The 24,393-nt window shown below is 38.1% G+C and overlaps 4 protein-coding genes across 7 annotated transcripts in view; 2 read left to right on the top strand and 2 right to left on the bottom strand.

Moving 5' to 3' along the window:
* LOC125241441 (neurocalcin homolog) overlaps window positions 1–8,643 on the bottom strand; it is a 92,045-nt gene extending 83,402 nt beyond the window's left edge. Inside the window, exon 1 of one of the 2 annotated variants that reach the window (XM_048149934.1) lies at window positions 8,496–8,643. The gene's annotated coding sequence lies outside the window, so the exon portion shown is untranslated. The remainder of the gene's footprint in view (window positions 1–8,495) is intronic. The other variant, XM_048149935.1, reaches the window with a different exon arrangement.
* Window positions 1–24,393, bottom strand: part of LOC125241443 (neuronal calcium sensor 2) — a 122,631-nt gene that overhangs the window by 66,952 nt on the left and 31,286 nt on the right. The gene's annotated exons all lie outside the window — the stretch shown is intronic.
* Window positions 912–10,385, top strand: LOC125240463. Its single transcript, XM_048148356.1, has 2 exons — window positions 912–2,141; window positions 10,380–10,385. The coding sequence occupies exons 1-2, from the start codon at window positions 912–914 to the stop codon at window positions 10,383–10,385; spliced, it is 1,236 nt and encodes a 411-aa protein (XP_048004313.1).
* The window catches only part of LOC125241440 (activated Cdc42 kinase-like), a 32,702-nt gene continuing 19,630 nt past the window's right edge, over window positions 11,322–24,393 (top strand). Inside the window, exons 1-12 of one of the 3 annotated variants that reach the window (XM_048149932.1) lie at window positions 11,322–11,453; window positions 11,552–11,630; window positions 14,168–14,348; window positions 15,714–15,878; window positions 16,951–17,100; window positions 18,997–19,145; window positions 19,996–20,136; window positions 20,581–20,740; window positions 21,554–21,685; window positions 21,853–21,950; window positions 22,416–22,512; window positions 23,604–23,837. In XM_048149932.1, coding sequence (XP_048005889.1) covers window positions 11,450–11,453; window positions 11,552–11,630; window positions 14,168–14,348; window positions 15,714–15,878; window positions 16,951–17,100; window positions 18,997–19,145; window positions 19,996–20,136; window positions 20,581–20,740; window positions 21,554–21,685; window positions 21,853–21,950; window positions 22,416–22,512; window positions 23,604–23,837 — 1,590 coding nt within the window. In that variant the 5' untranslated portion in view covers window positions 11,322–11,449. Of the gene's footprint in view, window positions 11,454–11,551; window positions 11,631–14,167; window positions 14,349–15,704; window positions 15,879–16,950; window positions 17,101–18,996; window positions 19,146–19,995; window positions 20,137–20,580; window positions 20,741–21,553; window positions 21,686–21,852; window positions 21,951–22,415; window positions 22,513–23,603; window positions 23,838–24,393 lie in introns of all 3 variants that reach the window. The other 2 variants (XM_048149931.1, XM_048149933.1) reach the window with 2 other exon arrangements.

Raw genomic sequence — 24,393 nt, 5'->3', positions numbered from 1 at the left:
ATAAACGTGCACACTGAATGAGTTGTGGTATGTAAGTAATAATTTATTAGTAACTAGCTTTTACCCGCGGCTTCGCCCGCGTAATAAAAGTATTCATTAAGATTTTCATTTGGATCCGTAGGTTTCTCTGTAGGTATATTTATCTGCGATTATTTCGATTGCACATAATACTTTTGCTTGCAATGATTGTAGAAATATTACACATCGACCACAGCGTAGGTAATTCTATATACGCTGGGGAAACCTTTATAAACATCCGTAATAGCCCGTATTTCGACACTATGATCGGTGGGTAAAAAGTACTTTTTTCTATTATCCCTTACAATTTTTTTACATTTTGATTATACTTATCGCAAACGAATCGCAAACGTAATCTTCAAGCAAGCAAACAACGATCGTCTTAGAGCACATTGATTGTAAGAGACCGCCGAGCGATTATCCGTATCCCTCTAACGATACCCATATTATCCGTATCCGTATCCCTATCGCTATCGCTATCGCTAACGCTATCGCTATCGCTATCCCTATCGCTATCCCTATCGCTATCGCTATACCTATCGCTATCCCTATCCCTATCCCTATCCCTTATCAAGATAACACTTTAAGTTCTCGCGCTTTGTACACATATTTAAAGTCACATACAGGCTGAACGCGATTAATTAACATTATTTTTACCTTTTTTCCCAACGTTTCGGCCAGGTTGCACTGGCCGTGGTCGCGGAAGACTGACGTCCCAGTAAAATGTCACCGGAGATGTAAACAACACAAAACTATACACGTTAAACTTCCGTGAGACATATTCAAATAATTAATTGAAATACGGTTGTACTCACGTTATGCAACCTCTAACTGGTAATACGTTTAGCTTCGTACGAGACTCTACGCACTTTGTGCAATTACTTGAGGGAGTTATGTTGCAGGAAGATGAGGTAATGGTGAGCTTTGATGTAACCTCCTTATTTACTAATGTACCGGTAGCGGAAACTATAGAGTTGATAAAACGAATGGCCGAACACGACGACTCTCTCACCGAGTACATGAAGATGATAGAGTTTTGCCTCACTAGTGGATATTTTGTGTGGCGGGGTGAATACTACTTGCAGATAGAAGGAGTCGCAATGGGTTCTCCGATAGCTCCAGTGGTGGCTAACCTTTTTATGGAAAATTTTGAGCAGAGAGCGTTGGAGAGCTGCCCACATAAGCCTAGGCTATGGTGGCGATATGTCGACGACGTGTTTGCCGTAGTGACAGGCAGAGATCTAGACCCGTTACTTGCCCACCTGAACGCGCAGCATCCCAAGATTACGTTCACTATAGAGAAAGAGTGTAATGGGGCTCTACCTTTTCTGGATGTCTTAGTGCAGCGGGACGAACGTGGCCTTTTGACTCATAAGGTGCATAGAAAGGCTACACACACCGACAGGTACCTGCAAGCTGACTCGCACCATCACCCTGCGCATTTGTCTTCGGTGCCACGCGCTCTCATCAACAGGGCTTTACGGCTCTGTGACCCGCAGTACGTGCAAGGCGAGCTGCAGCATGTAAGGCAGGTGTTAGAGAAGAATGGGTACAGTTGGAGACAGAGTCAGCGGGCGGCAAGTGCGAGCACGTTACGGCGAACACATACGGTCGAGAGAGCGCCTGTTTTCTTGCCTTTCATTAAAGGGGTAACGGATACCATTGGACGCCTATTACGCCGTAGGTTTAGCATGAGGACAATTTTCCGCCCCCACACAAAGGTAAGGCAGGTGCTGCGCTCTCCTAAAGATAAGGACCCACTGGGTAGCCCGGGGGTATACGAGATACCTTGTGACTGTGGTAGAGCGTATGTCGGCGAGACTGGAAGGAATGTCTCCGCGAGGTTGTCGGAACACATACGAAGCGTGAAGAACATGGACACCAGGAATTCCGCAGTGGCAGAGCACGCGTACGATACCGGCGCGTCCCATTTTATACGCTTCGATAGAGCAAGGTTGTTGGTACGGGAGAAATGTTTTGTACCACGCAAAGTTCTCGAGGCCATTGAAATCGGACGCCGCCCTAATTTCAATCGGGACGGAGGCTGGATGTTGCCACCAGCATGGAAACCGGTAATACCTAATGTGAAGCGGAAAATGTGTTTTGACAATCGTGTGGACACAGTGAGTGCAGTGTGCTTACCTCCATCGGTCGACACAGCCGCGCTACCAGAACTCTACACAACAACTACAGCAGCAGACTGCTCTGCGCCCCCCTCCCCCGTCCTATCAGCGCGCGCGCAGCGGGCGGAGCGGCGAGCGGCGCGTTCAGTTTGCGGAGTCTAGCCGTCGCGTGAACTCCTATACGCCTGAAGAGGGGCCTCCGAATTGGCCCGAAACATGTCGCAGCAATAGCGATATAATAACGTGAGTACAACCGTATTTCAATTAATTATTTGAACACAAAACTACCCGATATTAATATATATAAATGTTCGGGGTAGACAAATAAATATAATCTACCCGCTTTTAGTTAATGTTTATTTCCCACCGCACGACACACAAAAAAAAAAGAAAAAAGGTAAAAATAATGTTAATTAATCGCGTTCGACCTTATCAAGATGTTTAATGATTTCTTATCAAGTGCTAAAATATAAAGTTTCATGGTTTTATCTTTTAAAATTAAGAAATCCCATACAAACATTTATAATATTAGTATGGATAACAAACAAACGAACAAACAACAAAATAATTTTTACGAAAAAAAAACCGCCTTCCTTTGGGGTTCTGTTGATAAATACTTTCAAATGTTGGATTATGTTATCAATTCGCCTGTATATTTTTTAATGTTTGTTATTCGATATCTCCGTCATTTCTGAACCAATTTTGAAATCTGGATGATTCTGAAGTACTTACAGATGAGAATGATTATCAGAACGGAACTCTAACCAGGGGCGGCTCACTCTTCATCAGCAGTTCCACTGCACCAAATGTCACTGTTCTGGACGTAAGTGCATGCTATTCTTATAAAAATACCAAAGTCACTATAAGTGTGCCGTTCAGATTTGAGGAGTTCCATTCTGACCATCATCAGCAGTTCCACTGCACCAAATGTCACTGTTCTGGACGTAAGTGCATGCTGTTCTTATAAAAATACCAAAGTCACTATAAGTGTGCCGTTCAGATTTGAGGAGTTCCATTCTGACCATCATCAGGAGTTCCACTGCACCAAATGTCACTGTTCCGTACGTAAATGCATGCTGTTCCTTTAAAAACACAAAAATCACCATATGTATGCCTTTCAGATTTGAGGAGTTCCCTCGATTTCTCCAGGATCCCATCATCAGAACTGGGTTCTGAGAAAAATGGGACCAATCTGTATGCATACACATTCAATCAAAAAAAAAATTCAAAATCGGTCCAGTAACGACGGATATATCGAGGAACAAACATTTAAGGGTCCCCCCACATCTAGCGTCTCGCGAGCGTCGCGTCGGGCCAACTGTATGGCAAACTCTGACGCCGCGTCGGCGCGACGTCGAAAAAAAAACAGACGAATTGAAAACCCCTTCCTTTGAGATTTGGAAGGCGGTTAAAAATCTACAACCTGGGGAGCTTTTACCGTCCAACCCCTAAAAAAAAGTAACAAATAAAATAATACATACATACATACATACATACAATCACGCCTGTATCCCATAAAGGGGTAGGCAGAGCACATGAAACTACTAAAGCTTCAGTGCCACTCTTGGCAAATAAGGGGTCGAAAGGAAACGAAACTGTGGCATTGCAGTGACAGGTTGCCAGCCTCTCGCCTACGCCACAATTTAACCCTGGATATCCCATAGTCGCCTTCTACGACACGACACCCACGGGAAGAAAAGGGGTGGTGAAATTCTTAACCCGTCACCACACAGGCAATAAAATAAAATAATATTGGTATAAAAATATATCTTAGCAAAACCAGGGGCGGCTCACTCCACGATTCTATCGCCGCGCTACAAGTACATGCTGGCGGCCGCGAGTTCGCGGCCTAATCAGGGGTGGCGCGCGTTCTCACGGAACGCACGTTCGTACTTTCTATTATTACTTTACGTCGCGAGTTTTTTTTAAGGTTCATATGCGATGTCCACATGTGGAATGACTAATAATGCTTAGTTAAATAGACATCATGAATATAATAGGACAATTTTACACATATCCACTATTGGGATATACCCACGGAAAAGTTCAATAAGGCTTGTGATGTTGGGACTTACAAAAATATATAAATACTGTATATATACCTAGAGAGTACCCAAAACTTGACTATAATAGTATAACATTTTATCTGATATTAATTCGTTTTAATCCATAGGCAACCCTATCGTCCGACGCTGCGCACGTGCGGCTCCTTTCTTTGTTAAAATTTTGTAGGCATTTAAAAAGGCGGCATTCCGTAAACATCAAAGCAGTAGGCCTTCTGTACTTGTACTATTATATATTCTGTGGCAAAACTAACTCACAAATTTCTTTACTAGATTTACATTATAAGATTCATAAGAAGAAGAGGAAGAAATGTCGAACCATGCTTTAACTCCTTATTAACTCGGTAAATCCTAACCTCTCAAATACAGCTAATTCTAGACCATAGTCAAAATATGTTACTTGGCCGTTTTCTTACTACAAAGGAAGTGGTTGGTAACAGCTAACAGCAGGCAGGCAATTATGGTCGCACGATAAGTGATAAAATATCAAGCCGTCCCTATCGCACTATTAATAAGTGCGATAGGGACGGCCTGCAGCAGCGGCTGGTCCATACAAGCAGATTCCCATCGGCTTGCCTAAAATTAATTAAGTCCTAGGAAAGTACCTAATGTTTAGGTAGGTTTTTTTGCTCCGTGTTGCCTAGCAAAAATTTTCACCAGCCGCCACTGACGGCCTGATATTTTTTCGTCTATCGCGCAACCATGCTTCCCGTGCAGAAGTAGTCAGGCCGTTGTAGACAGCCGAACTTGATAATGACAGTCAATGAGCCCCTAACAAATGTGTAACGAAGGGTGAATATAAGTTTTCACTAAGGAGCCAAAAATTACACCTTCGTCAAATATATGACTAAGGTGTAATTTTTGAAGGGCATACCGTTTTCAAGACTATCCCGTGACCAAAAATGAAAGGTGTATCTCCGATTTAACTGTACATGCGTACAGTGTAGTAGAAAAACAATGACGTAAAAAAATCTTCATGCATCCTGGATCGAAACAAAACAATGATCCATAATTGCTAAGCCTTTGTTCTTGAGGCGTGGACTATTCGGATTGTAATTTAACATTTCCAAGACCAGCGCCGGCCCGTGCTCTCGATTAGGGTAGAGCGAGTTTGAGTTTCGGCGCCCTTGGGAAGAAGTTTTACTACGGAGGAAAAAAAATCGCAAGCATAGCGAGCGCGAAATTTTTTCTCACCGTAACGCCGTAATTTGAAGATTAACGCAATACAGAATTTATGAATTTCATTTCATGTAGATTTCACACGAAGATTTCATTTCATCATACGAAGTACGAATGAGACAAAGGGTTGAACTTTCTCAGTTGCACCCTAGTATAGTTACGTGGGATTGAACGTGGATATCATGTACATCAAATAACAAACAAAATGGAGTACTATAGTGACTAAGTCAGGAAAGCAGACTTGAAATGAAAAAGCGACCGCTGCGAGTGTGGAATTTTTTTTAAGTAAGTAAAGGACAAATATAAATAGGAAGCGCGAGCGAAGCGAGCGCGATTTTTTTCCGAACTTCCAAGCTTTTATCTCCTGCAGAGCTGCGGTCTTTGGCATATTTTGGGGTATTTAGACTTCACAGGGCGCCTAGATTCCCGGTTTTTAGGCCATATATTTCGGCATCACTATTATTTTTATATAAGAGTTAATTAAGAGATTTACTGCGGACTCGGTCGTCACCGTCGGGGTGCCCATTTCGGTATTTTGCCACTAAGTTCCCTTCGGGATCTTATTAGTGCTTTGAAGTTCGCTCGTCATCTCCTGCATGTGACTCACAAAATTGCGCCTCTCTGAGACGTTTTGCGCCTTTGGCTTTATGAGAAACTATGCTTTGGACTATCGGATAGACTCATATTTTTGCATTTGGATAGCGACGTAATTTTCTCGTTCGGCCGCATAACAATGTGGTTCGTCAAGGGCTAGAATCCTCCTTTTACGGCGCCCTAACAACAGCGCCCAAGAATGTTGGTATTTATGTTGGCAATGTGGCCCAACTTTCCACTTAATCTGAATAACCAAATCTAGATTTTCAATAGCTGGAGTCATTCTCGCCTCCTCTCGCCATTTTGTGATATGTGCGCGCCCACGCAGTGTATATATTATTTTTTTGTATGGATTTTTCCACATCCTCGATTTTGGCGCCCCCCTACCATGTGGCGCCTAGAGCGGCCGCTCCACTCGCTCTACCCTTAATCCGGCCCTGCCAAGACAATGGAAAAAGACTTGTCTTCTTACTGGTTCCCACTAGAACGAAGTTTATCAAATTATAATAGATTTAGACAGTGTTATCAAATTACTGGATCATTTCGGTTTCACTACAATTTCGATTACGACAAGAAATAGGAATTAAGAGTACGATTTTAGAAGCTTGCCATTACTTTTTAACCGACTTCAAAAAAAAGAAGGAGGTTCTCAATTTGACTGTTTTTTTTTTTCACATATGTATTTTCCAATGAATTTTACTGTATGGGGATTCAGGAGTCGAAAAATCTGCCAAACCATTAAAATCGGCCTAAAACAAAACTATTGATCAAAAAAGAATTGTTCACCATGGAGGAGATTTCAAAACTAGACTGTGATTCAATAAAGTTTTAAAATAATGAGAAAAAGAAAAAACAAAGCTGTGTTTTTCCAGCTTACATAAATTGAGGATATTTTACATTTGACTACAATTATATTTCTAGTCTCTGATTTCAAAAATAAAACGACCCAGAAACCTGTTGGCAATTTCTAGAGAATCCTCTTAATATAATGACTCAAATGCTGATGACTTGTTTATAATCGAATAATACCTGATTTACAATGATATGTGAGTGTGTTTAGTAAAACATCCCACTTTGTTGATTGCTGTAAAGCTGCTTTGTCAGTTTATTCATATAAAGATACAAGCAAATCCTGTTTTTATGGTAAGCGACAAAGTGGGACGTTTTACTAAACACACTCACATATGATGATTAAATTATAGTTCAGTGAACACAGTACAGTACAATACAGTTGGATTTGCAAATCTCTTTAAGTAGATTAAGGTTTTCTAGAATCAAAGATTGCAGTTAAGCACTAACAACTTAAAAATATGCGACGGGAAGCCTGTTGAAACCAGGACAGAAACATGACTCGACTCACAGACTCACTACAATTTAGTCTAAGATAATTTTATTAGTCTATGTTTTTATAATTAAATGGTTTCTGTACATTGAGACTATTTAGCTAGTGTGAAAGACTGCCTTTTAGGATCTGATGATCTGATGGCAGTATAATTATTGCACAATTAGTTTAAGACAATAGCTGGACTTTACCATGTACCATGTGGACTAGTTGCTATAGGCCTATTGGGCCACGACTCAAGGTGTAAATTAATTTATTGTCACTTCATGGGACAGCAATGCAATATGCCCAGGGCACCAAATCTTCACGATAAGCCTCTAGCTAGTCAATGTTATCTCCAGAATACTGATTAAAATTAAACAAATTCACAATTTCATCTTCATTACCTGTATACTTAAAAAATAGTACCTGGGTGAATAAGCTTCCCTTAGTTCGAAAACTCGAAAATTCGCATTTCCCGGGACATAAACCTAAACTAGTTTTGTTTACTGCTGCTACAGAAGATACCTATTAGACAATATGTGTGATGTTTATTTGATACCTGATTGATTTTTTTTTATTCCTAATTTGGAAGAAACAATACACCCTACATTTAGTAAATAATACAACCTGTATGCTGCAAAGGTTTAAAGGAACAAAGTAAAATATTCAATATATCATTTGCCTAAATATAGGCAATATTGAGTTAAAACTAAAACAATAAAATAAGGCGTTTAAAAATATATATAATTGACTTACCTGGAAATCATGTGTTATAGCTGGAATACCCCACATTCTTCTTTGTATTGTAGCAGCCTTCTTGATTCAACTTAACAAGTCCATAACCTTTTACAATATTTATGATTGTAACTCTACTACTTACAGCTAATTACATGTTTTAATAAAAATATACAATGATGTATGTAACGGGTCAACATTAAACATCACAATAACAATTATGCACATACTAATCCCTAAACAAATTAAAGTAGCAATATGCCCTACAGAACATTAGTCTTGACGGCTAGTTTCTACCTAAATTGGTACTATAATATGGATAAAATAATATGACTAATTATCCCAGAATTAAGATACATCAGCTGTGAAACCAGAACTCACTAAACAATCGCAATAAACGCAATTTAATACGCAAAAAAAGAAATTTTATTAAATAAGAATTTAAGTGTTGACACCTACATTGCGATAAATTCACATTTCACTCGATAACTTAACTTTGAATTACGACTTAGTTCGAAAGTTCTAATCAATGAGCATGTCTTTCATAAAAATTTAGAAATGACAGTCTAACAAAATAATCACCCACTGCATTTTGTAAAATCGTAACGCCATATTTGCACGATTGATTCGATGTTGCTAGCGTAAAACATTAAGTCATCAATTTAGTTCTGGTAGAAAATCCACAGATTTATAGATTAACCAGATTAAGTTCATTGGCCAAAATAATTGTGTCCACATGAGAGAGAATTTTTTGGATTAGTGTCTCACTTGCACTTATTGCAAATATCAACAATATACGGGTATTTTAACACGACACTTGTATTTTTTTTTGTCTCTGTTCTACACTGTATTATAGTTACATAGTTAGTAAAGAAAAAGTCATATCTCTGCGTTACTATACTATTTTTGTTTAATATTTCAACATTTAGATTACCAGACTATCCTGAAACCTGACGAGGTTTAAAAATGAAAATATCACCAAAAATCACCTGTCCGATCAGGGTGGGGGGTCTAAAATAAGCTAAAAACGTATGACGTGATTAATAAACGCCCCCTTACTAGAATAGTAAAAGAAATTTTATACTAAGGTAGTATACATATAAAAATACGTCGGACTCCGTGGAGCATTTTGCGAAAACGTCAAATAGTAAGGTTCACAAATTAATCAAATACTTTTTCTAGTGTCAAAATAAGGCATTTGATACGTAGTATTTATAAATGACATTTCGAACGACGATTTACTTGATCGCATACGATATCACAAATCGCAACAAAATCCCTTGCGATCGAAAGTGTGTGGCCCCTTTCGACCACCGATTCTATTTTAACATTGCACATTATAAATAATAGGTACAAAATACTTAGTACAAATACCTTTATTCTTACTAATGGAAAAAGTATTTGATTGATTTGTGAACCTTAAATATCATTTGACTTGCCCGCATAATGCTTCATGGAGTGCAACGTATACAGAGTAACCTCTTTAACACTGACCTCTAAGACACGCTCAAACAATGCCCTCTCATGAATGTGAACCGTTTTTGTTATTTAAGTGTTTTTTTTTATGGGTGATCACCGCCGCCCATGGACACCCGAAACACCAGAGGTTTTGTAGGTGCGTTGCCGGCCTTTAAGATGGGTGTACGCTCTTTTCTTGGCTCGTTTATGATTCCATCAAGCTTTCCCGGTTTTAATTTCAATTCAATGCTTTCCTAACATAGGAGTTCTTAATAGGCATATAGACCTATAGACGGACGGGCGACCCAAGTACATATTCATATAATTTTAGACGATTTACAAATTGAAGTAAGTACGTCGATGTATTGTTCTTATGAGTAAATTTGACTAAGTACGAAATGCGCAGCAAAAGTCTTTTTATGGTCTATACCTACTTGAAACTCTCAGCCCCTCGTTTTATTAATAACTAGCTTTTGCTCGCGGCTTTGCTCGCGTTAAAAAGAGACAAAAAGTACCCTAAGTCACTCTCCATCCCTTCAACTATCTCTACTTTAAAAAATCAGGTCAGTTCGTTGCTCCGTTTTGCCGTGAAAGATGGACAAACAAACAGACACACACTTTTCCATTTTTTTTAATGGACTTGAGGGCGGTGTACTTTTCCATTTATAATATTAGCAAGGATCGGACAAACGCCCGTCATTTCGAAAATGTAACCCTGTTCCGTACAGCAGAGACTTCCTTATGTTAATAAAAAAATTGTAAGTGTTTTATAAATTTATTGGACCATATAATTTATATCCAGTGACAAATTAGTTAATGATTATTATTACGAAAATTACTTTCGCCAATAAAATAGAATGACCAAAATTTTTTCTAAATTTTCAGGTGTGAGCCTATAACGACGTGAATTTAGGACCCATTTATGCGTTGAAAAAGTCCGTTCACAGTCTACGGACGTCATAGGGGCATATGTAATCGTTGACATTGGTATATTGTTCTCCCAATATGATTGTGCCTCGGAGTTAATTTTCTCATGAATTTGTTTCACGGTGATGTAATCAGGATTCCTATTAAAAATTGCTTGAAATTTTGACATAGCTGTAGATCTAAAAATTCCGGGAATATTTTGTAAAACAGTCCTTATGTCCTTAACAATTTTAAATGCTTTTTTTATGTGTAACTTCGTCCTTTGTAGTTCAAGAATTTTTTGTGGGATGACTTGGAAATATTTTTTTATGTAAAGAAAATCTTTTTTTAAACTGGGGATTTGTATTAATTTCTTAATCTTTTGAATTGCGGAAACAAATTTTTCGAAATTCATGAGAAAATTAACTCCGAGGCACAATCATATTGGGAAAACAATATACCAATGTCAACGATTACATATGCCCCTATGGCGTCCGTAGACTGTGAACGGACTTTTTCAACGCATAAATGGGTCCTAAATTCACGTCGTTATAGGCTCACACCTGAAAATTTAAAAAAAATTTTGGTCATTTTATTTTATTGGCGAAAGTAATTTTCGTAATAATAATCATTAGGTAACTAATTTGTCACTGGATATAAATTATATGGTCCAATAAATTTATAAAACACTTACAATTTTTTTATTAACATAAGGAAGTCTCTGCTGTACGGAACAGGGTTACATTTTCGAAATGACGGGCGTTTGTCCGATCCTTGAATATTAGTATGGATAAACTACACTAAATTTGCGGTAGGAATTCGCAAGTGTTGGGCTTAATACTTCATGGTAGAATTTAATATTATATGCTGGTCACACTGATAACTGTCAAAGTTTTGGTAGATATTTAGATTTAGATAAAACAGGCAGCATCATTACAATATAAATAAAGTTGTTTGTACTATTATGAAGATTCTGAATGTAGAATTAACTAAATATTGAATGGTGTTTATGTATAAAGTTGTGCCTGATATTACCTTGTTGAGTCGGCATGGGTACGTGGCGTTTATACCAAGACATCATAAGAATTATAACATGTATCTTAATGCATTTTTAAGCAGTCTCACAAATGTTTCTTTTTTGGTAATTTCAGATGGAATTCTTGAAGATCATGAGAATCTCAAAGATTTCCTTGAAGAAGCGGAACTTCAACAGTATTATGAGTTATTTAGGTAAGGATATCAAATTATTATTTCTCTTTCTTTGGCCTCGTGTGATTGTTACGACGTGAGCATTTTTTGTGCGATGGTTTTTCTAGTTGCAGGCGCGAATTATGTGTACAACTTAAGTGAAATAGTTTTATTTGACAGCCAACAGAAATTTAATATTATCAATAAGTTGTCTCTATGAAATTAAAAGTTTTCATTCACTGCATTAAATTTGTTTAAGTAAATAATATCCTAATATAGAGGCTGGCAACCTGTCACTGCAATGCCACAGTTTGGTTTTCTTTTAACCCCTTATTTGCCAAGAGTGGCCCTGAAACTTAAGTAGTTTCATGTGCTCTGCCTACCCCTTTATGGGATACAGGCGTGATTGTATGTATGTATGTAAATAATATCCTGCGTCACAGGCGCATAGTTATCCCTATGTAAACAACTAGACCGTGGTTAGGCTCTTGTTAGGGTGTAAGTCAACTTAACTTAATCATTAAAATACACTCACTTTGCCCTTGTGCTTTTGATTCTGCTTGTGGCGATTGTTGTAGCAAGCATTGCCAGCATTGCTGCAAATAATAATAAATAATAATAAATATTGGGGACATCTTATACAAATCAACTTAGCCCCAAACTAAGCAAAGCTTGTACTATGGGTGCTAAGCGACAATATACATACCTAAATAGATAAATACATACTTATATACATAGAAAACATCCATGACTCAGGAACAAATATTTGTGCTCATCTCACAAATAAATGCACTTACCGGGATTCGAACCCAGGACCACGGCTTAGCAGGCAGGGTCACTACCGATTGAGCCAGACCAGACCAGACCAGGTTGTCGAATACTCAGTGAAAATGTTAAATCTCTTGTTAGCAGCCCCTTGACACACTTTTAGGAATGCCGTTGCCATTGTATATAGTAATTGAGTTAGAACTAATGCAAAGCAAAGTCTAAGGCATACACCTGAAACCTTACATTTTATTAAGACGATATGGTAGGTGTCAATTCTCCATACAAACACTCTCGACTATTTCCTCCCTGGTTTTTGAAGATAGAACAATGATATTTTCAACACAGATTGTTATTATTTTTATCTGTGTCGGACCGTTTTGATTTTTTTGATATTCTGCTTTTTAAAGACTCTAGCCAATCAAAATATTCCAAAAACGGCCTTTTTCATTGTGGCGCAAAAACAGGTGTGATACTCAAGATTGGTAACAATTAACCAAAAAAGCTAAACGGTCCGACATAGATTATTTCATTGTTATTCAGATTCTCAAATTTCGTTCCGATTGATTAAGTTTCGAAGGAGGAAAGAGTCGAGAGTGGAACCTCGATTTTAAAGATTTTTTTGAAATATCTTTTGACTGAGTTGTTCTTAATGGACAATTTTCGATAAATCTAGTTAATAACACTTGTATATTTAACTAAAATTCCCAAGTTGAAAGGGGGGCTCCTTTCCATTTTAGCATTTTCGCTACCGTATCCTCTTAAACATTTACTGCAGCATTGACTTGATTTTGTTTAGTGTGCATGTTACTAACTGCTAATGCAAGAGTTGGGTTAATATCCTAGTTTCATCATTCATTTACATCTACTATAGAACCAATTGAATCATGACCCACCATAAGCTCATTTTGCCAAACCGTCTTAATGTAATTCGCTTGCAGTGAGGGTTTCCTTGGTGACAAACTTGTTATCATTTTATTAAACACTGACATGTTTGTAGTGACATATTTTAGTTAGTATGTAAAACAACCTAAGTGCATTATAAGCCTTGAAACCTTACAGGTTTGAAAGATTCAAACCAATGATCTGCCAAGTTCATGAATCAGTTGGTTCGATAGTACATACTCAAGTATTTGTATATGTACATGGTAGCAAATAATACTTATATTACATATTGAATATGTACTTCTTAAGGGTCCCCCCACATCTAGCGTCTCGCGAGCGTAGCCTCGGGCCAACTGTATGGCAAAGCCTGACGCTGCGTCGGCGCGACGTCGACGCGGCGTCTTTTTTCATACAGTAGGCCCGACGCTACGCTCGCGAGACGCTAGATGTGGGGGGACCCTTAAGATTATTTTTATGTAGGCAGATATGTTTCATTTGGACAATAAAGACTGCAATATGTATAACACTATTTGCTAGTTGAATTGAAACTATTAGTTTCAGCAGTAAACCTTGACTTGGTAATTTTTGACCATTGCGAAGTATTTCAGAACCAGATCTAGACTTTTTTCGATGGGGGCAAAAACTAAAAAAAATACAAATGTGGCGCCCCTTGGTCTTGATGAAGTTCAAATTTGGCACCCTTCTTGGACTTGGACTTGGCACCCGGGGCATGGGCCCCGGCTCGCTCCCCCAGTTACACAGTTGCAGTGTCTGCTAATTGCTGTAGAGAAATTGTTCAAAAGTTAAAATGTGTTTGATACATACTTATTTATTGTAATTTTAATAATATACACTAAAATCTAAAATGTTTTAATGGCACCGAATATTGTATAGTATTCCAAAATATTGATAAGAAATGTTTGCTTCAGGGATATACTGAAAGTTGCGAAAGTGTCACAGTTAAAGTTTGTGGTGACTGAAGATTTGGTGCAAATAGGACTGTCCAAGCCAGAGCAAAGGCGGTACAAGAAAGTCTACTCAAAGTATTTTCCTAACCCCTATATATCTAAAATCAAGAAACTCCTCAGTTCAAATAAGAAGAATGATGTTGTAAGTTTTAATTGTACCTCCTATTTTTTCCACTGGCAGTTGTTGAAAATGCATTATTTTAACACTGGAAATGAATTTAATTAGACTTTATACCATTTAATGTATGTCTAACAAATTGCTCATTTTTGAGACATCCAACAAGGCATTCGTGCCCTAGCACAGTGTTCTCCAAAATAGGGTCTAAGGCCGTTTTCACATTATCCGATCCGATATCGGGTGTCGGACCGACATCCTACATCCGATAAACGCTTCCGATAGTGTCGGATGTCGGTCCGATAAAACGCATTGTTCCAAATCAATGAAGTATGATTTTGTATCAAAAATATTTTTAGAAAGTTTTATATTTAATAATTATAAACAGTATAATTTTACTATTTTATTGTAAAATTAAAATAACGAGCATAAAAATACTCAAGAGTGGCAAGTAAAATAAATACTTACAATTTTAAATTTAACTATATCTAGGTACCAAAAGATGAAAAAATTAGTATCCGCAATTCGGACGATGAATTACAATCTGTTTTTCAACATAAATTCATCATTAACAGCAGCTGTTTAATAGACGCCATTTTTGTCACGCACACTACTACAAACGTATACCTACATTATATACGCACACACAGCTGGCGGGGGGTCCGGCATGCCAAAAATGTCGGAAGCGTCCTGCCGATATCGGCAGTTCGATGGTGCCTCGGACAAAAACTGTTGTAGGAGAGTGCCATCTGCATTAAATCCGCAATTTTTGCGTTGTATATCGTTTTTTAGTACTAATGATCTATTAAATACATAAATAAAGACCTGGAAGCGCATAAATCTTACATTTTACATCCTTCCTACATCCGATATCGGATCGGATAATGTGAAAACGGCCTAAAGGTCTTGCTCATTGCTATAAAATCTCATAATCTATCAGAAAAGGCTTCCTTTGAACAGAACATAGGAGACCACCCATTAGCCTTAACCTGTATTGTATGTTTTGTGTTTCATGGCAAATTTACATTAATCTAAACATATATTCATAAAAATATCAGTTTCATAGTTAATCAATTAGCATTTTTATATTATAATATCAAGAAAAGCTTCCATATATTTAACGTATATGGGCAATTCCACGTAACTGTAATGTAAGTGACCACTTCATTGCATGTTTTTTTATTTATGATGCAAATTGAAGTCTTAATTTATCTCTAGATAAGCCTACTTTTAATCCTTAGATATATTGATATTTAAATTAGCACCATGAATAAAAAAACATGCAAATAATTGGTCACTTACATTACTCTGTTACATGGAATTACCCATATTAATATATTCTAAAGTAATCTGAAAAATACGTTCTTAATTTATGTTTTACAGTATTTACAGGGTCATTGTTCAATGCCAATCGATTTCGAGCCATTCTCTGAAAATAACATTAAAGTTCCTACCAAGCACATTATACCCGTGGAAGATATCACCATTAATAAAGAACTGGGAATGGGGCAGTTTGGAGTGGTGCAACAGGGCACGTGGGCTACTGGAAGTCAGAGAGTGAGTATCGCAACGGCCGATCGAAATATCCGCCAATTAAAAAAAAAGGCATTATGTAAACGTAAAAATCATATCCTCGTACACATAGCCGACGGTGCCCCACTTCGGTACAGCCAACTTCTGAACATAAACTAGAACATTCCTTTGCTAATCCGCGAATAGACAACGTGCAAGTCAATCAGTGCTAACCTGTTACAATTACTTGCGTATTTTTTACATGCAATTAATTTTCCCACCCTCCCACCGCAAAAATAAAAGCAAGACTTGCGGAACTTCGGACCGTCAACATCAGCTCCTGAGGATGCCTCGTAGAGAGGCGAAACACGTGTCGAGTTTTGTATTTTTGGTGGTGGGTTGTTGTATTTATTTGCGTATTTATTTTTATTTTTGCGGTGGGAGGGTGGGAAAATTAATTACATGTAAAAAATACGCAAGTATAACAGGTTAGCACTGATTGACTTGCACGTTATTTATAATGTGAATGTTCTAGTTTATGATTAAAATGGATTTCCGCAAAGTAACGCCTGATTCCATTGATTATTTTAACTTCTGAACAGTTTATCTTTGGCCAGTTGAAGGAATCCAACGAATCTATACCTTTTTCCTAAGTTCAGAGGTATAATTTGACCAAAGGTAGGTATAGCTTTCCGAACTCTGTTCATAAGTTTCTAATAGTTAAGTCAGACTAAATTTAATGTAAAGTCACTTGAAATGACATTGTGTGACCATGCCATTATTACTGCCAAAGTTTGTATAAAAATATTTTTTGGGACTTATTCGCGTATTAAACTGACCTCCAACGTTCTAGGGAGCGCGTTATCCCCGTGGTCTACCGTGGTGGATATATACATATACCCTCCGAATACATATTATGTATTAGGTAGTCATACGTGATTAAGTCCCAATTTAATAATAATTATGTGAAGAATAAGAATTAGATAAGAATGTGTTACTTTTCCTTGGAACTGTTGAATTTATCCAAAGTTGAACTAATGTGACTCGTCTGTGTTATTCAAATCTTATTTATTTCAAAAATGTGTATGGCCACTAACATTATGCTGTTTGATTACAGTTGCAAGTGGCTATTAAATGTCTAGGCCATGAGAGAATGACCTCAAACTCGACCGAGTTCTTAAAGGAAGCAGCTGTGATGCACAGTATTGAGCACCCCAATATCGTTCGCTTGTATGGGGTAGTGCTGCACCTGGACTCGTTAATGTTGGTGAGTATTAACGGCCCGGCCACGACATTGGTCTAAGCGCGACAGCGGTGAGCGGCAGCCATACGTGCGAATGAAAAGTCCCATCGCTGTGTCTCGCTCCAATGTATGGCCGCCGCTCACCGCTGTCGCGCTCAGACCAATGTCGTGGCCGGGCCGTAACAGACTATAGTTGTCTGTTTTACAAGGGGGCAAAGTAGTTGTTTAAACGCTCATGCTAATATTGATAAGGTACAGCGGAACAAATCTCGACTGGGGCATTAATGTTCAATTATTTCCATGTTCTACAATGTTTGCATTATTAAATAGTGTCCATCGGTCATATATGGTAGGCGTGTTCAGTGGATACATGTAGAACTCAACATCATAGTGTATTATTACACACAACTGGAAAAAATTGATCAGTTACAATTGCCCCCCAATCGAGATTTGCCCTGCTGTACCTTACTTTAAAAGTGACATTGCAATGCCAACAGTTTTAAGGTCCGTTAAAAAAAATTGTCCCCGAGTGTAACATGAAGCTTTCACTACACTAAACGAAAGAAAGTATTAATTGTAAAATCCATACTAATATTATAAATGGGAACGTGTGTGTGTCTGTTTGTTTGTCCGTCTTTCACGGCAAAACGGGGCGACGAATTGACGTGATCTTTTAAGTGGAGATAGTTGAAGGGATGGAGAGTGACATAGGCTACTTTTTGTCTTTTTCTAACGCGAGCGAAGCCGCGGGCAAAAGCTGATATCAAATAAAACGAAATCCAATGAACGTCATTATAGTACATTACGATCCAAAGGAAGATCGAAACGAGTGGCGATCTGGCATAAAGTAAAACACGACTGAAGGGAGTGTTTTAAATCGACACGAGTACGAACTTCCTTTTCGCACGTGTATCGTACGACATTATTCGGTACAGATGGCCCTCCGAAGTTTGGACCGGAGAAGAAATGAACCACTTCTCGCACTAGTGCGTAAAAGAAGCACCATCAGTACATCACGATACAAGTGCCAAAAAAAAGAAGTTCGAAACGAGTGGCGATAAATTTCACACGTGTATCGTACGACGTTATTCAGTACAGATGGCCCTCCGAAGTTTGGACCGGACAAGAAATGAACCACTTCTCGCACTAGTGCGTAAAAGAAGCACCATCAGTACATCACGATACAAGTGCCAAAAAAAAGAAGTTCGAAACGAGTGGCGATAAATTTCGCACGTGTATCGTACGACGTTATTCAGTACAGATTTTTTTTTTTTTTTAAACTAGGGAATTACTAATTTATTCAGAGACCATATTCTCAAATCCGCAACGCAGGCTTCGTCAACTGAATAAAAATCCGTTATTAGCTACAAGCTTCGTCAAAAAGTAAGACAATGGAAAATCCGCAACATGCATCGTCAATAAACTAAACCTAAAAGTACATATTAAAAAAAAAAAAAAAAAACACACCTACAGATGGGTTTCAGTACAGATGGCCCTCCGATGTTTGGACCTGACAAGAAATGAACCACTTCTCGCACTAAATCTCAATCACAACTCAGCATCTAAATCTCAATTCTACTGATCACCATTAGGCCCCATTTAGACGGTACGAGAACTCGTATACGAGTTTCATTACATTGCGTATTTGATTGGTGCACTGAGTTGTTTGTAACCTCAACGGTCCGTAATGTATCTAAAATCGTATGCGAGTTCGCATGCCGTCTAATTCAGCCCTAAGGAAACAACTTAAAATCAAGAGAGCTATTCCCCGTTGGTGTGTTGATAGACCTGGTGGCTAGCCGAATGGCACAAACGCTCACGAAATGCTCACGAAACGAACACCTTACTTCGCTTTCGTTTGGCGTCGGATTTGCTCATTAATAAAATGTTAGGTCATGTAAAATATTGTTTTATCTATAGGTAACTGAACTAGCACCTCTTCGCTCTTTGTTGGAATGCCTCCGCGAAGTGTCGCTGCGGCCAAACTTTCCCGTGCCAAACCTCTGCGAGTTCGCGGAACAGATCTGTGATGGCATGACTTATCTGGAAAATAAAAGACTGATACATAGGTAATCCAAAATACGAACAAAATGTAGCTTTCCATCAAACAAGAAAGATACTTACGTTTCATATACATTATTTTATTAGAATTTATGTTGAAATTTGAAAAGGGAAACTTATCCTTTACTTTACCTTATCGCACTTGATACATTAGTATATTGTGCAAAAAGGTAGGTACTGGGGCTTTTGTCAACGAGTGTTAATAACTCGCGACAGCCGCAGGCTGGAGAGAGTTATAGACACGAGTTTACAAAATCCTTACCTCCTGAGTTACACACAATATTTTTCATCACATTTGAGAGGAAAACACAGAGAAAAAAATCATAAGGCAAAACTTTCAATGAATGGCGGTATTGTACTGCCCGTTGCTATGGCAACGCGGTCAAGCGCAAATCGAGATGGCCGTCACAATTTCCTGCCAGATTGCAAATTATAACAATTTATCTACGTGAAATTTACAAAATAAATGTAAAACACACTGAAATGTACATAAATAAAATGCATTTTTCATACCGTATAATATTTTTTTATAGCTTAATAGTCAAATTTTAGTTGTGCAGAAAAAATCCTTGACTGATAGAAACATCCTTTGCCTGAAGTATTGTACGGATTGTATTAATTTTTAAAACGAAATCCATTACTCCCTTGGGAATAAAATAATACATTATTCTTCAGTACACGTAGACGCAATGAGACCTTTAAACAGCAAATGTGATGAAAAAGTATTTTATATTCCTTGTAGAATTATTCCCTTCCTTTAGAATTCAATTACAACCTCGCCAAATGTGCCATTTTGCTTCCTTGTGATACTGTTTAGGTACTTTTCCACTTAAATACATTTATGGTTTTGATTTGCAGGGATTTAGCAGCAAGAAATATTTTAGTGTTTAACAAGGATAGGGTAAAAATCTCCGATTTTGGTCTGTCTCGCGCCTTGGGTGTTGGAAAGGATTACTATCAAACGAATTACAATGTCAATCTCAAGTTGCCAGTTGCTTGGTAAGTATTATGCTATCATTGAAATGATTATTTCCGTGGCAAATTATACAAGTGTCAAATATGCTAAGTTTGTTGTTAAGCTCTAGGCGCTATTTTAAAAATCAGCGCACACGGTTTCATACGTTTTCCATCACACTTGAAAGCTATGCGGACTGCGGAAAACGTGGTTTTAATTCGCTAATTTTAAATAGGCGTACGAGTTCCGACAGCAAAGATCTTTTGGTCCATTAGGTACGCTATCAGTTTTGATTTAAAGGAACCAATAGTATTGCTTTGTCAGATTAGTGGAGGAAGATTATTCCAACACTACGTGACAGCGTAACGAAAGCTGCCACGCAATGTAGTTGCTTATGTATGCACCACGTTTGATGTGTTGACCAATAGTCGATTTCTCACACCGGCTTTTTACTATAGCATATATCAAAGATAATTTCATATTTCTAGGTGTGCTCCCGAATGCATTTTATACCTCAGATTCACATCAGCCAGCGACGTTTGGGCTTTTGCCGTTTGTCTCTGGGAGATGTTTACTTACGGCTTTCAGCCTTGGGCTGCATTCTCGGGTCAACAGATTCTTGAAGCAATTGACGCACCCAACTTTCAGGTATAGTTAAATCCTACAGATTAAAAGAGATGTCAGTGATATTTTTATGGATATTGTTATACATAACTCTTGCTGCGATAACCCCAAGTGACTGGGATAAGGGCAAGAGAATGATGATGTTATACACAACTCATAACTATTAATGCTCCGCTGATTACGTTTCTCTTTACTAAAAACGTATGCGTACTGAAGCTGAGGGTCGGCAGACGCCAGTCCACACCTTTACAGGGTGTTTGGCACATGACCCGATAAATTTTTTGGGGGGTTTTGTGGTGTCATTTCCTTCGCCCTTGAAACTTTTGTCCTAGAAGCCACGGTTCTGGATATACGAGATTTTTATTTATTTTTCCTAAATCATCCAAAATGTGATATTCGAAGCCCTGTAACTTTTTTGTATGTAAATGCATAATTTGTTTGATAGTCTTCCAAATTACAGCATAAAACACATGGGCCTTTTTTATTAATAAACTGTATTATAAATTTAACCTAATTTTATTTGACAGATTTTGGATGAATATTGAAAAACAAATGAAAAAAATCGTATTTCTAGAACTCTGGCTCCTAGGACCAAGGTTCCAAGGACTAAAAGGAAGGAAATGACACCACAATTCCCCCAACAAAAAAAATTGTCGTGTCATGTGCCACTATGTACAGTCAGCCAAGAAAATGGTTTACCACTTTTCGAGTCTATTTCAAAGACATAAGGTCGAAAAGTGGTAAACCACTTTTTTGGCTGACTGTACATACAAATGTATTTAAAGTATTTAAACACTTCTATCATAATGTTCGTAATTGAACACATTTCAATTTCAGAGGTTGGAAAAGCCAGAGTGTTGTCCAGAAGACTATTACTCCGCTATGTTGGAGTGTTGGTCACATGATCCAAACAACCGGCCCAAGTTTAAGGATCTAGGGCCGAAACTAAGAGCTATTCGACCGGAACAGGTACGTACTTTTATGTTAACAATACATACATAGATGGGTGACACAACATAGTCCGTGAACGCTAAGCAATCGTTATAATTAATTTAAAGTTGATCAGCCTGCAAAATATGTGATTATTGAAAGTACCTAAAATAAGTCAAATGTATGACGTTAATTATAATTTTTAGGTTGAAACTACGGTGAACTTTCAAAAGACTGAAGACGGTAGAAGAAATAATTTATTAGAATATAAATCAGGACAAATAATTACAGTTCTTGGCAAAGAGTAAGTAAACTGAGTATTAATTAGTTGATGTAATAAAGATTAATCCCACTGTACTACTGTTTAATAATGTACTGTGTAATACTGTTTTTTTGCATATTGTGTAGTTTTAAGTTTATTACGAATAAATATTTTGATTGATTGATTGATTGATTGACTAGACTTATATTGACCGGGATACAGACTGTGGTTAGTTGATTACCTTTTTGATTTTTGTCGAACTCTCGATATTTCGACGCAGTTGACATGCATCGTATCGGGAACTCGACAAAAATCAAAAAGGTAATCAACTAATCACGGTCTATATCCCGGTTAATATAAGTCTAATAAAACTAACCATGAATCATTCAAAACTCTAATTAACCACACTTTTTACCACTGGTATTATTACTAGAAAAAAAAACCATTTTAACTTGACCGATGGCTTATGAGCTACCTGTAAACCTGTACGTATCTACATGATTTCAGAAATAGCACTAAAACATCTATGTGGCATGGCGTCCTCCTGGGCGGCGCTTGTGGCATGTTCAACCCGAGCAACACAAAGCCATACACTAAGACTGATGTGAGTAACCTTCATTTCTCGTAAAGTTTCCTGTAAGGAAAGATCTCTGAAATAAAAAACGTAAGTTTTCCATTTTGTTAACAAATTCTTAAAACCCAACGCTTAAAAACTTTCCGAAATGGTTCTACGTTCGATTTTTTCACACTCTATCAATGTTTAAAATGTTTTCCATGCTACTTTCAGTAAGTATCCTTGATCATATGGGTTCATCTCGTTTGTGTACATTACATACATGTTTGTCGACTATTAAGAGTATGGTTAAATATTGCACGAACCTGGTTGCTGACATACAATTTAAGGGCGTTCGCAACGTCATTTAGCGAAACTCACAGAGAAGAGGTAGTCTCTGTTAACCCGCTCGCGCTACGTTGCGGATGCCCTAAATAAAAATAAATACAATAATGTGTCCATTTTACAAAAAGATCAACGCTTATAATTGTTAATATGTTATTATATCAGTAAATGAATGTGAAATGTGAATTGACACATTACTGATTTTTTTGAGGTTATCCTTCCATATTCATTGTTCGTTAATTTGATAAATATTTATATGTAATTCAAGATTTTATAGAGTGATTCTTGCCAGAATTTTGGTACTTTGGACTATTATTACAGCAATGGCCAATAATACCTATATATATATATAATATGTTTACCAATTAGGCTTTAACCACCAAAGACGTCCCCTGACGCGCGCGGAAACTGCCCAATATCCACTATCCCCATTCATGCATTCCGACAAAGTTCACGATGACAAGCCGCGCGCGTTATTCTTATGCGTGGCATTCAAAAGGTTAAGTAAACTCTCTGGCTGCTGTCTTAAGCATATATATTATTTTATTGGCCGTAACTGTAAGCGTTTTGATCCTTTTAGGGCCAGTTGCATCAACCACATTAAACAGATACGTCAACGTAACGCAGCAGAGGTCTGATGGCACTTCCCATACAATCAAATTTAGCGAACGCTTCAACGGTGATAGACGTTTTGATGCTACCGACTCTTAGTTTCACGTGTGACGGTGCTATTTTCATTCCGGGCCCATTTACCACGCGCTAACAACGGTTGCTTGATCACGCACTTTCTCACCCAGAAATCGCTCAGTACCGTGTCCAGTTCTCTATCGCCGAACCCGGCGCGGCAGTCGGCGCGGCTGGTCCGCTCCGCGCTGTCCCGTGGCGACGTGAAGCGACACACGTACACGGGCAAGCGCACCATCCAGCGTAGCATGATCTCCAGCCCTCAGGGCGACGTCAAACATACTGGACACGTCGGCCTTGACGGGGCGTATTTCGGGGACATTTCCTTCTTGGATCCTGCTGGATGTGTAAGTATCTGGAATGTCTGTATGTAGCTTAAAGGGTCGACTATCGAGCGCGGTTACGTCAAGCTCAAGCGACACACTTACACGGCAAGCGTACTACCCAGCGCAGCTATTAGGAGATACATAATGCTATTAGATAACATTTATAAAATTATTTTGTCCATTTACCTCTTTAGGCCTGATTTAGACGGCGTGCGAACTCGCATGCGATTTTAGTTACATTGCGGGCTGTTGAGGTTACATACAATTTTGCACAACATTCATCAAATACCGCAATGGAATAAAACTGGTATGCGAGTTCTCGAACTGTCTAAATGGGTCCTTAATCTTGTAGATGACTGAGTTAAGATCTTGTAAATGTGTCTGATCAGATCATACTTAATTCCATGATATGTATTTATATTTGTATGTGTATTTCATTGGGAATGGACGGCGCATATTCATTGGTTCTCGCTTTTCTCTTCTGCATGCAATTATGTAAGTTTCTTCAAATAGGCTGCTTTTCTATCAGAGATTTGAGGGGCGTAGTGTACCTACGTTTCGTCAGCTCTGTGAAAAA

Source organism: Leguminivora glycinivorella, chromosome Z (assembly GCF_023078275.1).
Source record: "Leguminivora glycinivorella isolate SPB_JAAS2020 chromosome Z, LegGlyc_1.1, whole genome shotgun sequence".
Classification (NCBI taxonomy): Eukaryota; Metazoa; Arthropoda; class Insecta; order Lepidoptera; family Tortricidae; genus Leguminivora; species Leguminivora glycinivorella.
The sequence above is the reverse complement of the archived record's forward strand: the minus strand, read 5'-3'. Positions and strand labels throughout refer to the sequence as shown.